The 14,963-nt window shown below is 42.6% G+C and overlaps 1 protein-coding gene and 1 pseudogene across 1 annotated transcript; both read left to right on the plus strand.

Annotated features, from left to right (window-relative positions):
- Window positions 1-1,654: 1,654 nt before the first annotated feature.
- On the plus strand, window positions 1,655-2,620 carry LOC135888474 (olfactory receptor 6N1-like; annotated as a pseudogene).
- A 5,888-nt stretch (window positions 2,621-8,508) lies between these two features.
- Window positions 8,509-9,471, plus strand: LOC135887283 (olfactory receptor 6N1-like). Its single transcript, XM_065415036.1, has one exon. The coding sequence runs from the start codon at window positions 8,509-8,511 to the stop codon at window positions 9,469-9,471; it is 963 nt and encodes a 320-aa protein (XP_065271108.1).
- Window positions 9,472-14,963: the final 5,492 nt, after the last annotated feature.

Raw genomic sequence — 14,963 nt, forward strand, 5'->3', positions numbered from 1 at the left:
CCTTTTCCTACATGGCATTGAAATGCTGAATATACCAGGACATATGGTGTGACGTTATTGACACGAACTGTGACTGTATAGACCATTGTTGTAACCAAGATTCTGTAGTGGCACTAAATCTTGTAAAAAGGGAGATTAAATAAGCTGTCTACGAGGAGGTTATGATTTGCTGGTTATGATTATGATATCTGTATGCATGTATCATGTTTGTATTTAAAGTTATAAGTATTGGTTCTGTACTGTCTGTATATCAAACTTGTGCTATGCTTTTGGGTGACACGCCACACAATTTGTCATCAGCACTGCCTAGCCTGCTTGATGACTCATTAAGGACCATCGGCTATACAACTGACCCATCGAGAGAAGGCAGATACACCTTGTGACTCAGAAAGACGTACAGGGACATGCCTATGGACAGATTTCTAAGGTTTTTCCATGCCATGTACTGGGTAGCTTGTATTTGAGACAAAGGAAACACAAGCCACATGGGAAAAGGACTATAAAAGGCAGCTGCATCATCTCCATTTTGTCTTGAATCCTGCTTCTTACCTCTGGAGGAACTTTGCTAGAAACTGAAACTCTGAAATAAGGACTGAATGACCCATCCAAGCTGTGGATGTACTCCAGAGACTTGATTTGAATCTCCAGTTTATTCCATCACTGCTACAAGCCTGAACCATGAATGTTGCCATTACTGTATGTCATTGATCCTATTTAACCAATTTTATCTCTCATCTATATTTCTTTCTTTTCATGAATAAATCTTTAGATTTTAGATTCTAAAGGATTGGCAAGAGCGTGATTTGTTGGTAAGATCTGATTTGTATATTGACCTGGTCTGGGACTTGATCCTTTGGGATTGGGAGAACCTTTCTTCGTTTACTGGAATATTGGTTTTCATAATCAGTCATCCGCATAAAGAGTGATGCTGGTGGTGATTTTGGGAAACTGGAGTGTCTAAGGGAATTGCTTGTTTGACTTATGGTTAGTGAGTGGGGTAAAACAAAAGTCCTCTCTGTTTGGCTGGTTTGGCAGGCCTTAATAGTAAAGGAACTCCATCTTTGGGCTGTAACTGCCCTGCTCAAAGCAATTTGTCCTGAATTGATACTCTCAGTAGTGTCCCGCCAGAGGCACATCATTCCATATGGTTAGATTAATTTCCATTAATTCTAACAAGAGATCAGTGCCTAGGGATACTAGACTGCATTGAAAAATCTCAGTCCAAGATTTTAGTTGATGTGGTTTTGACTCCTAAGACATGGCATGATTCTTGCTATTGACAGAAGTGAAATACAGAACTTAAGCATCATAGTTAAGCTCTGGTATTTCACAATATGCGATATGATAGATAGCCAAGTTCTTATATGACAGATCAGACCAATTCTGTACCAGAGGTATGGGCTCTTATATTAGTCATTGCTCTGATATGGCAGAGGGAGGTCTACATGAGTATCAATGTTCTCTCCTCGGATCGAGACTCCTGGCACTTAGCTCTGAAGTCTACATTTAACCTTAAAATTTCAGCCTGTAACCAGGAGAGGAAGGGAATTTTCTGAATATTTATGATATTAATTCACAAGACTTGATTAACGTTTAATGCTATGTTCTTCCAATTCAATTGCCCAGTTTGTTTTTTTGTTCCTAGACTCAAACCATGGCAGACACAGATTGGAAAAACCAAACGGCCGTCACACAATTAATCCTTCTGGGATTCGGGGATCTCCCTGACCTTCAAATTCTTCTTTTTCTAACGTTCCTAGTGATCTATATTGCAACCGTGGCTGGGAACACTCTCATCATGGTGCTTGTTGTGACAGATTAGCACCTTCACACCCCCATGTACTTCTTCCTGGGCAACTTGTCCTACTTGGAGACCTGCTATACCTCGACATTCCTGCCCAGGTTACTTTCCAGTCTCCTGACTGGGGACAGAACCATCTCAGTCAGTGGCTCCATCACACAACTGTATTTCTCTGCTTCTCTGGCTGCTACGGAATGCTATCTCCTAGCAGTGATGTCCTATGATCGGTATTTAGCAATATGTAAACCCCTGCATTATTCAACTCTTATGAATAACAGGTTTTGCCGCCAGTTGGCTGCTGGGTCATGGTTAAATGGTTGTTTGGCCAGTACAGTCTTTATATTATTCATATCACAGCTAATATTCTGTGGCCCGAATGAAATTGACCATTTCTATTGTGATCCCATCCCACTGATGGAACTCTCCTGCAGTGACGCACTCCTGAGCATATTGGTGGATTTCATAATAGTCTCCGTATTCACCATGCCTCCATTCCTACTAACCCTGACTTCCTACGTGTTTATCCTTGCCAGTACCCTGAGAATCCCTTCCACCACCGGGAGACAAAGGGCCTTTTCCACCTGCTCCTCTCACCTCACTGTGGTGACAATTTTCTATGGAACCATATTCATTGTCTACATGCTACCGAAAGGTGATACACTCAGAGATCTGAAGAAAGTGCTCTCTGTTTGCTTCACGGTCCTAACTCCCCTGGTAAACCCCCTCATCTACAGTTTGAGAAACAGAGAGGTCAAGGAAGCCTTGAGCAAAGCACTCAGTAAATGCGGCTTTCACGAAAAAAACATGCAGAGACTCTAAGATAATAATTTAACCTGAGGTTTTGAAAGCTGTCTGGGTGAATGAAGCAATCAGTCTGTGATGCACTGTACCTCAAAATAGCACCCTGTAACTCTCATATTCATCTTTTGTATTTGGTTGTGATATTTTATAAAAAGCATTCCTTGTAAGGTATCATATGAAAGGTCATGATTTGCTGAAACTCATTGCTCTGTCAAAATATGTATATCATCATTGTATATGGCGTTATGAGATTTTGTTATATGGTTGTTATAGAAATATGTTGGAAGTCTGGGAGTCGCCCACTGTTAGTTCCCCTGTGACAACATAGGAGCTGACCCACACCCAGGCGATTGTTAAAAGACCATCACCAATGATTGACCAGACGGGGAATTATAAAAAAGAGGTCTACAATTCTGTAACAGGTAGTTGCGCAAGCACCACACAATGGGAATTGCTCAACTCTGTGACTCATCAAGGCCCACCGGGACATGTCTCAGCTAGTATTTTTTCCAGGGACATGAATTGAGAGTATAAAATAAGGGACAGCGGCATCATGAGACCAGCTCTCTCCTCCCCCACCTATTCCGGAGGCAACAAGAATGCTGGGAAGACAAAGGCTTTGCACTGGGGAGGTTGGTCCCAGGCTGAGAAGGGAATTCATCCTGTGTATTAACAACTGTAACCTGGCTGCAACATGCAGTAGGGTGTGTAAAGCTTTTTGTATTCAAATCTTACTGAGTCTGATAAAAAGTAAACACACATTCTAAATCCTAAACTTTATTTCTTAGGCATAAATTTCAGAGATAGATTTTAAGTGATCATAAGTGTTAGGTAACTACCTTTCTGAAGTTAATAAACTTACTTTAATGTTTAATCTTAACCAGTGAGTTTGTCTAAAATGCTTGGGGAATCTGCTCAGATTAAAAGGGCTGGTGCATGTCCACTATCCTTTCATGAACAGCCAGGCCCCAGCAATGACCTCTGGACACTTCACTGAGAATAGCTTTATACCTCTTATCTGAACTAAACCTGGCTGTGACCTTCTCCAGCAAAGCAACAGCATCAGGCTCAGAGGGCCCTTGGAGGCAGGGTGGTTGGGCAAACAAAAACCTACACTCACAAGCCAGGGATACTGGGACTGTTCAGACGCAAGTGGGAGTTTTCCAGGGCACCCGTAGAACTGAGGCAATTTCTGGGGTCAGGTCTGTCAAACGGTCACTGACGAGGGACTCTACATGAGGCCCTCCAGAGCACCAGCTGCTCTGCTGCCACCAACTTCACAGAGCAGTTCAAAGGGAGGGGACCTGTTACAATGAGTGTTCCCAAAAATCACTGCAGCAAGCGCACATCCTGAGAGGGCTCGTTCTCAGGACACAGTGTCCTGACAGCCCCAGATGTCTTGGACAGATCTGCTGCATGCAGGGGCTCTCCTCAAGGCATGACATAACGTGTGGTGAGAGGAAGTGGCTACCGCCTAGCAACGAGCAGAACTCCTGTGGTGCCAAACACGGCAGTGCTGGCTCTGCCACTGTGAGCACGTCAGGACTTGGCCAGAGGCAGGGGAGCTGGGCACTAGTGAGAACTGTAGGATTTCAGCACTGCAAAAAGGATTTTCCAAGTGACCTAACAGAGTTAAGCGTCCATATCCCATTTCAAAAGGGTTTGGGTGCCTAACTCCCTTAAACGCTGCCTAGAATCTCAGCCTGGAGAACCACTGGGCTGCTGTCACTGTAGCTTCAATCTATGTATTTCCACTGGAAACAGACTCCGCAGCAATAGAAATGCACTGATTAATGGTAAACCGCTGCTAAACCTTTGAGACTCACTAATGTTGTACGTGTAGTTGTAGCCACTAATGTTGCAATCATGCTGTTGTGTGATTTGGTTCTCAATGGTTATCATTTCAAACTCCGCACACCTAGCAATAGGTAAGAAATGAGGAAAGATGCAGTTATTCTGTGTAGGGCCACTAGAGGGCAGAGGAATGGGAAAGGTGCAGCCCAATGGACAACAGCCAAAGTGGAAGGGCAAGAAAGCAGAAATTATGTTCCCAAATGACCAACAACGGGAAGTGTATAGGGAGGTGAAGCTGTATAACGGTGTATAAGTGGTGAGGAGAGAGCATTGAAGAGAAAAGGAGCTTTATGCTATGTAATGAACTGTGGATACTAACAGATATTATGGAGTGAGTTATGGGCTGTTATACTAAGTAATGTCCACCAGGTGACATGAGTCAAAAATGGGAAAGAGGTGGCTATAGCAAGAAGAATCCTCTAGAGCAGTGGTCTCCAAACTTTTTTGATCGTGCACCCCTATCAGTAAAAACTTTTTGAGCACGCACCCCCAATATATGTATATTTATTTATGTATAAATTATAAACATGTACTACTCTACTAATATATTATGTACATTATAAAACATACAGAAAAAATATAAATTAAAAAAGAATGAGATAAAAATGAAATAAACAATATTTCTTAAATATTTTTTTATTTTATTTATTAACTGTACAAAAAACCTTTTTGCTCTCACAAAAATATTATGAATAATAATATTTTTAGTGAGAGCAATGTGATTGAATGTGCTTCATTATGTCTGAAAAGCTTGGTTTAATGCTTTGTGAGGCATGGTTTTCAGCTATTACAGCCATTAAAACCAATGTGCGAAATAAACTGAACTTAGAACCAGACCTTCAAATCGCTGTATCACAAAGATATGTAGATCCAAATGGAAGAAGTGCATCGTTGGCTGCGCTTACTAAATCACGATACTCATTTTTCAATCCCATCCACCAATTATGCAAAGGTTTTTGTTGAAATTCGGCAAGTAAATTTCCATCTTCCCTGATATCAATCAGTTGTTCTTGTAAACTAATCGGAAAGTGTTGCATTTTTATATTTTTAACAAATGGGTTCAAAACCCACTGAAACTCTTTGTTTGGAAGATTTTTAAACAGGTTAGAAAATTCTGTTTCCAAGTTTTTTAAGTGTGCAGATATGAGAGTTTTTATAGGTGATACACTTACATAGTTTTCAGCAAGAAAAGCACATAACGATGGAAACATTTCCAAACATACGTTTTCAAAATGCTCTCTCCATAGCACGAGTTTCTTTTGAAAAGCAGTTACTTTCTCACTCATTGTTAAAACATCACCTTTACCTTGAAGGGACAGATTAAGTGTGTTTATTTTTTTGAAAATATCTGTTAGGTAGCATACTACTGACAGCCACGTGTCTTCACAGAAAAGGTCAGCAAATTTGGAACACTTGTCTTTTTGTAAAAGAAAAATGCATAACTCAACTTTAAGTTTGACAACTCTTTTAAGCACTTTGCCATGAGATAACCAGCGAACCTCTGTGTGGTAGAAAAGCTTTTCATAGTCACTCCCCATGTCATTACGAAGTATTGTAAAGATTCTACTATTTAAAGGTCTTGTTTTCTTATAAAATTAACCACATTGATGACATCCTGTAGCACTTCGTGCACTTCTGGCTCCAACTTCTTTGCTGCAATAGCTTGCCTATGAATGATGTAGTGAATGAACTTCACGTGTGGTGCTATCTCTGTAACCTTACCCCGGAATCCTTTCTTTATTCCAATCAAAGCAGCAGCTTTGGTTACACTTACATAGTTTTTCCATGAAACATTGTTTTTATTAAAGAAGTCATTTACTGTTGAGAATATATCTTCTCCGGTATATCTTTCCTTTAGTGGCTCACAAAAAAGTAGTTCTTTGTGTATTTCATTATTGAAACAGAATATAGCAAATACCAGAAGCTGAGACATGTTAGAAACATCTGTACTTTCATCCAATTGTATAGCAAACCTCCCACACTGCGTAATTTGTTCTAATACTTGTTTCTTCAAATCTTCAGTAATGTTTTCTATGCGTCTTCCAACAGTATTTGCTGACAAAGGAATGCATTTTAGTTTGTCGCCATATTGTTTTCCATATATTATTTCATCCATTTTTGCCACAGCAGGAAGAACAAGTGTTTCTCCAATGGTATGTGTTTTTTTGTCTTTTGCTATTAAGTAAGAAACCTCAAGAGAGGCTTCTAAACATTTATCATTAAGTTTAGTGAAATTTTCTAAAGTACTGGATTGAGTATCGCATGACTTTAGATATCGCTGAAAAAATTGTAGAGGTTTGTCTTCATGTTCCGGAGGCTTAGTTTTTAAATGTCTTGCTATTCGTGATGGCTTCATACTATCATTAGCTAATTTCTCAAGGCACAACATACACTTAGGGTGAGGTTCATCGTTAACGATAGTGGATGTAAATCAATATTTCAAATAGTCTTCTCGATAATTTTGAATGTTTTTGGCCGACTTCTTGTCAGATCTGATTAGATTTTCATTGTTTTTACCTCGTAATGTGGCTGATGAAGAGCTCGTACTAGGAGTAGGAGAACTGTCAGCTCTGCTATTTTCTTGTTGTTCGCTTGTGCTCACGTTATTAGTATTATCTTCAATCCGCAATTTCTTTGCAGGAATCTTTTTAAGCCACTTGTCCATTTTAGATAATATAAACTATAAATCCACTTAACCGGGCACACATAAACTACAATCTGTCGCAATATGCTGAAAGCGAACGAACAAGTGAGGGCACCACTGTCAACCCTTCCACATTGTGGAACTCCCACTCTTCCCTCAGGATACCTTGCAGGGCCAGCTCCAGGCACCAGCTTAGGAAGCATGTGCATGGGGTGGCACACTGTAAGGGGCGGCATTCTGGCCAATCTTAGGGTGGCGCTCCTCCTGCTGCGCCGCCCTTCTGCTCCAGCGGCGCTCCACCTGCCGCGCCCCACAATGGATCATCTTGCACACCCCACTGTGCTAGAGGAGAGCAGAGTAACAGGCTGTCATGCTGGGAAATCAACATTAGATGGCAGCAGAGTAGAGAAAATGAAATGGGGGGGTCAGAAATATTGACGAGTGACCAATAGATTTCGGTGGCCAATAAAATAATGAGAAAGTTACACTGTTAAATGCCCCCCCCCCCAGTGCCCTTCTTGTCCTTCTATTATCATCCCACAATCATTAAGGGCCACAGTCTTTCTTGTTCCTGTATTTTCATCCCACAATCATTATGGAGTGCGGAGGGTCACTCCCCAGTTAGGGTTGCACATCAGCCTGGTTTTGTCCCTTCCTACAATCCACAAGAGCTGTAGTTTATTACTGCTACATAGTGAACGTTGGGAAACAGAAAAGGCATTGCCAGTTCCTGACCATGTCACCATCACCACCACAGGAACGAAGGGAGAATTTACTCCACTTCATAATGTATGGCATAAACTGATCTCTTTGTGATGGGGTGTGTGTGAGTGTGGAAGAAACTATTCCTTCTCCTACCGCGCACTGAAATGCTGAATATACCAGGAAACATTGTCAGATTGATTTCCATTTTTTCTAATTCTTCTGATCGATGCCTAAGGACAATAGACTTCACTGGAAATCTCAGTTCAACACTTTAGCTGATGTATTTATTGATTTTGACTCCTAAGTCATGGCATGATTCTGGCAATTGCCAGAAGTGAAATACTACCTTTAAGCATCATTGTTAAGCTTCAGTATGTCACTAGATGGGATACAATACTAGATAAAGAAAGAGTCTGATCTGTCATATCAGTACTTGGCTACCAGAGATATGGACTGTTATATTAGTCATTGCTCTGATGTGGCAGAGGCTGGTCTACATGGATACAAAAGATCTGTTGTCGAACTGAGACTCCTTGCACTTTAACTGAAGTCAACATCTAGCCTTAAAATTTCAGCTGGTAACCAGGCGAGGGAGGGGAGTTTCTGAATATTTATGCAATTAATTCACGACACTTGATTACCTTTCAGCTCTGTTCTTCCAATTAAATTGCACAGTTTGCTTTATTATTCCTAGACTTAACCCATGGCAGACATAATCAGGAGAAACCAAACAGCTGTCACAGACTTTATCCTCCTGGGATTCGGCGATCTCCCTGACCTGCAAATTCTTCTCTTCCTGATGTTCCTAGTGATCTACATGGCAACCGTGGCCAGGAACATGCTCATCACTGCACTAGTTGTGGCTGATAAGCACCTTCACACCCCCATGTACTACTTCCTAGGGAACTTGTCCTGCTTGGAGACCTGCTACACCTCCACCCTCCTGCCCAGGATGCTGGTCAGTCTCCTGACTGGGGACAAAACCATCTCATTCAGTGGCTGCCTCTCACAACTGTATTTCTTTTGTGCTCTGGCTGGTATGGAATGCTGTCTCCTAGCAGTGATGTCTTATGATCGGTATTTAGCGATATGTAAACCCCTGCACTATTCAACTCTTATGAGTAACAGGTTTTGCCTCCAGTTGGCTGCTGGGTCATGGTTAAATGGTAGCTTGGCCACTACCATCTTTATATTATTCATATCACAGTTAATTTTCTGTGGCCCGAATGAAATTGACCATTTCTATTGTGATCCTATCCTACTGATGGAACTCTCCTGCAGTGACACACACCTGAGCATATTGGTGAATCTCATATTCGTCTCCGTATTCTCCCTGCCTCCATTCCTACTAACCATGACATCCTATGTGTGTATCAGCGCCACCATCCTAAGAATCCCTTCCACTACCGGGAGAAAAAAGGCATTTTCCACCTGCTCCTCTCACCTCACTGTGGTGACAATTTTCTATGGAACGATAATGATTTTTTACATGCTACCAAAATGTGATACACTCAGAGATCTGAAGAAAGTGCTCTCTCTTTGCTTCACAGTCCTAACTCCCCTTGTAAACCCCCTCATCTACAGCCTGAGAAACAGAGAGGTCAAGGAAGCCTTGAGCAAAGCAGTCAGTAAATGTGGCTTTCACAAAAATATGCAGAGACTCTGAGATTATAATTTAGCCTGAGGTTTTGAAAGCTGCCTGTGTGATTGAAGCAATGAGCCTGTGATGCACTGAATCTTTTTTATGTACTTGTGAAAAAAACATGGCTTGTAAAGTATTATATGAAAGGTCATGATCTGCTGAAACTCATTCCTCTGTCAAAACATGTATATCATCATTGTATACGGTGTTATGAGCTTTTGTTATATGGTTGTTATTGAAATATGTTGGGAGTCTGGGAGTCGCCCACTGTTAGTTCTCCAGTGACAACATAGGAGCTGACCCACACCCAGGCGAGCGTTAAATGACCATCACCAGCCATTGACCAGCAGGGGAATTGTAAACAAGAGATTCATAATTCTGTAAAAGACAGTTGCGCAAGCACCGCACAATGGGAATTGCTGAACTCTGTGACACAGCAAGGCCCACCAGGACATGTCTTGGCCAGCATTTTTCCAGGGACATGAATTGAGAGTATAAAATAAGGGACAATGGCATCATGAGTCCACCTCTCTATTCCCCCACCTATTCTGGAGGCAACAAGAACACTGGGAAGACAAAGAGTTTGAACTGGGGAGGTTGGACCCAGGGTGAGATGGGAATTCATCCTGTGTATTAAGAACTGTAACCTGTCTGCAACATCCAGTGGAGAGAGAAAAGCGGTTTGAATCAAATCATACTGAGTCTGATAAAGTTTAGGATTTAGAATGTGTGTTTCCTTTTTTTCTTAGGCATAAAGGTCAGAGATAGTTACCTAACACTTATAATCACTTAAAATCTATCTTTCTGTAGTTAATAAACTTATTTTAATGTTTAATCTTTACCAGTGAGTTTGTCTAAAATGCTTGGGGAATCTGCTCAGCTTATAAAGCCTGATGCATGTCCACTATCCTTTGATGAAGTGGTGAACTAATTAATGAGCTTGCATTGTTCAAGAGAAGGTCTTGAGCAGTGTAAGATGGTACATTTCTGGCGATGCGAGGCTGGAGGGATTTGCTGCTGTCTCCCTCTGTATAGTTCATGAGTAGCTTGGAGAGCATTCACGCTCCTCAGTTGAGTGTGTCTCTGTATGCTGGTGACTGAGTGATAACAGCAACTGAGGAGGGTTGCTGCTTCTCACAATTAAAGCATCATGAGAGACAGCCCATGTTCCCATCATGAAGTTTTCAACTGGGCACCAGGAGCAGTGGAGACAATATTAACCATTTTTTTATATCTGTAAAAAAGCCAATATTATCATAATAAATGTTAGTATTTTTATTGTCCAAACTCTTGGTGCAGCCTTTGTGGGGTCATAAGCCTAGGAAATCTGCCACCTCTGAAACTGTGCCTAATTCCATCCCCATCATACCCCCCCTGCAAACCAACCACCTTCATTACAGCCAGGCCCCAGCAGTGACTTCTGGACACTTCACTAGGAACAACTTTATAGCTCTTATCTGGACTAAGACCAGCTGTGACCAGCTCCAACAAAGCACCAACACCAGGCTCACAGGGCCCTTGGAGGCTGAGAATTTGGGCAAACAAAGAGGTAGACTCACAAGCCAGGGGCACTGGGAGTGTCCAGACCCAGCTGGGGGTTTGCCAGGGTACCCGTAGAACTGAGGCCATTTCTGCGATCGAGTCTGTCAAATTGTCATTGGCGAGGGACTCTGCATGCGGCCCTGCAAGGCACGAGCTGCTTTGCTGCCACCAATTGCACAGAGCAGTCCAAAGGGAGGGGACCTGTTACAATGAGTGTCCCCAAAACTCACTGCAACAAGTACATGCCCTGAGAGGGCTCATTCTCAGGACATGGTGTCCAGCTTTCCCCAGCTGTCTTGGACAGCTCTACTGCATGCAGGTCCCTCTCCTAGGGGCATGACACAATCTATGGTGAGAGGAAGTGGCTACCGCCTAGCAACGAGCAGAACTCCTGTGGTGCCAACCATGGCAGTGCTGGCTCAGCCACTGTGAGCACGTCAGGACTTGGCCAGAGGGAGGGGAGCTGGGCACCAGTGAGAACTGTAGGACTTCAGCACTGGAGAAAGGATTTTCCAAGTGACCTAACAGAGTTAAACGTTCATCTCCCATTTCAAAAGGATTTGGGTGCCTAACTCGCTTAGACGCCTCCTAGAATCTCAGCCTGGAGAACCACTGGGCTGCTTCAATCTATGTATTTCCACTGGAAGCAGACTCCCCAGCAACAGAAATGCACTGAATTAATGGTAAACCCCGAAAAACCTTTGAGACCCACTAATGTTGTATGTGTAGTTGTGGCCACTATTGTTGCAATCATGATGTTGTGTGATTTGGTTCCCAATGTTTAAAATTTTGAACAGCGCACACCTAGCAATAGGTAAGAAATGAGGAAAGATGCAGTTATGCTGTGTAGGACCACTAGAGGGAAGAGGAATGGGACAGGTGCAGCCCAATGGACAGCAGCCAAAGTGAAGGTGCAAGAAAGCAGAACTTATGTTGCCAAATGACCAACAGAGGGAAGTGGAAAGGGAGGTGAAGCTGTATAACACTATATAAGTGGTGAGCAAAGCGCATTGAAGAGAAAAGGAACTCTGTGCTATGTAATGATCGGGGGATAGTAGGAGATGTTAGGGATTGAGAAATGGGCTGTTATACTAAATGTCCACCAGATGACATGAGAGTCAAAAATGGGAAAGAGGCAGCTATAGCAAGAAGAATCCACTAGAGGAGACCAGAGTAACAGTCATGCTGGGAAATCGACATTAGATGGCAGCAGAGTAGAGGAAAGGAAAGGGGTGGTGGTCAGAAATACTGACCAATAGATTTCAGTAGCCAATAAAATAATGGGAAAGTTATACTGTCAAATGGCCACTAGGCGGCAGCATAGAACCATAGGGTTAGAAGGGACGGCAAGGGTCATCTAGTCTAACCCCCTTCCAAAATACAGGATTTGTTGAGTCTCAGCCATCCAAGACTGATGGCTGTCCAGCCTCCTTTTGAAAACTTCCAGTAAAGGAGATTCCATGACTTCCCTAAGCCATCTGTTCCATTGACCTACTGTCCTTACTATTAGGAAGTTTTTCCTGAGGTTTAATCTAAATCTGCTATGCTGCAGTTTGAACCCATTGCCTCCTGTCCTGCCCTCTGTGGCAAGAGAGAAAAAAAATTTTATGGCAGCTTTTCAAGTATTTGAAGACCACTATCATGTTCCCCCTTAGTCTCCTTTTTTCCAAACTAAACATACCCAGTTCTTCAGCCTTTGCTCTTATGGCTTGCATTCCATCCCTTTGATCATCTTTGTCGCTCGCCTCTGGATCCTTTCCAGTTTCTCTACATCTTTTCTATACATTGGTGACCAAATTGGACACAGTCTCCACCTGAAGCCTAACCAGAGCCAAGCAGAGTGGTACTATCACCTCCCGAGATTTGCATGTTATGCCTCTGTTAAAGCAACCTAAAATTGCATTTCCGTTTTTTTGCAACAGCATTGCACTGCTGACTCATGTTGAGGTTGTGATGCACCACCACTCCCAGATCCTTCTCAGCAGTGCTGCTGCCAAGCCATTTATTCCCCATTCTGTATTTGTGCATTTAGTTTTTCTTCCCTAAGTGAAAACATGTTGTAAGGGTGATATATGGGCAGCTATTTTCAGAAATGCCCACTAGATGGCAGCATATATTGAATATTGTTAAAGGGATAGTGTAAGTACCTTATAACAGGCCATCACCTTGTACAGGAATTTCCCAAAAATATAAGCTGGTGTTTGTTCATGATCTCAAATATTTTATACATAGGTTCATTAGACTTAAAAAAAGTTGCAATTATAGAAATCACGCTGTACAAGTCCCATTGCACATCGTTAGCTACAGATGCATCCGAAGAAGTGGGCTGTAGCCCATGAAAGCTTATGCTCTAATAAATTTGTTAGTCTCTAAGGTGCCACAAGTACTCCTGTTCTTTTTGCAGATACAGACTAACATGGCTGCTACTCTGAAACCTGAAGATATTGAGGAATTCTGAAGGGAATCAAAGACAGACAGCCTAGCTAGTCCTAGGTTACCAACACTACCTAAAGATAGGAAAAGTGTACCATGGTGGAACAATGACCAAAGGAGACAGGAGCATCACAGATGGAAAGAGGCAGCTACAACATCCACTGCAGTTAACTCCAGAAGAGAGCAGAGGGTAACAACAGAGCAATAGACTGTCATGCTGTGTAATTGACCGTAGGGGCAGCAGATTGAATGAAATGAGGAAAGGTCTGTGGTATTGGCCAATATATTTCAGAACAGGATAAAGTCCTGTAATGTGAAAAGGAAAGGTCAGTGATGCTGTAAGGTGTCCACTAGAGGGCAGCACATTCAAAGCAGGAGAAATGGGCAGCTATTTTCTGAAATGCCCAGTAGGTGGCAGCAGATATAGGCTTAAAACCTACTGCTCATAGAATAATAAATAACATTAACAGGCCATCATCTAGCGTTTCATCATTATGAGAAGCATTTTCCCCTGTGGGATTTTTTTCCCTTTTATAATTGTAAGCAAGGTCTCCCCTGACCTCTAGTGATGAACTAGGGAAGAAGACTTCATGAACTGACCTTGTTTGCATAGACACGCCCATTCTGCCTAGGCATGATGGAAATGCTTTGCCCAAATAATGACTTTTGGTGGTGTTGGATAACAAGTCACTTTGTTATTGGAGCAGGGGTAATAAAGAGTTGTGTATCCTTATGTGAGGATCAAGGGTAGCAGAACTATACATTGCATACTCTGATGGAGGGACTCACCCTCAGCTAAACTGCATTCGCTAAGCAGGAAATAGGGGTGCCAAAGCTGAGTGGAATTGGGAGAGGTGGCGACAGGTAGTTTGTGGTGTGACCTTCTTTTCTCCACTGTTTAATAATAGAGTTTAGTAAGACTCACTTGAAAGTCTTGTTGCAAACCAACAGAAATCACTAATAACCAACTCTAAGCATTAGACCTGTTTTGCAGCAGTGTCTCTGATGCTAGAGACTGTCTAGCCTGCACTAGTAGTGGGGCTTTCCCACTAACAGCTGAAATCAGAGAGAGCTGTGTTAAGTTGTGGGCCCACAAACCACTCCAGAGGGTACAGGGAGTGGCCGGCGGAGTGGCAGATGTCAGGACAACAACCTGGGCAGCGGAGTGAGCAAGGATCTTTTTTCTCCCCAACCCCCCCCCGGGTGGGAGGTGAACTCATGCAGATGCACTTCTGAACTCTGGGTCTTTACTGCCCAAGGACGATAACTGTGAGTGAGGTGTGGTGAAGAGAGGAGCACGCTAAAGCAACTTTTGGTTGCTGGACTTAAGAACCTGAGGCACAAGGACACTGTCCAACGTACTCTGGAGTGGGTGTTTTGCTCATGATTTTATGTTATGAATCCTGCTTGCAGCGTTTTCCCAAGTTAATGCCGGGTTACTTTCCCCCTTTTTATTAAAACTTTCTTTTCTGCACTCAGACACTGTGCTTGTGAGAGGGGAACTGTTGCCTCTAGAGGTGCCCAAGGGGTGATGTGTAATT

This window comes from Emys orbicularis, chromosome 13 (genome assembly GCF_028017835.1).
Source record: "Emys orbicularis isolate rEmyOrb1 chromosome 13, rEmyOrb1.hap1, whole genome shotgun sequence".
In the NCBI taxonomy this organism is placed as follows: domain Eukaryota; kingdom Metazoa; phylum Chordata; order Testudines; family Emydidae; genus Emys; species Emys orbicularis.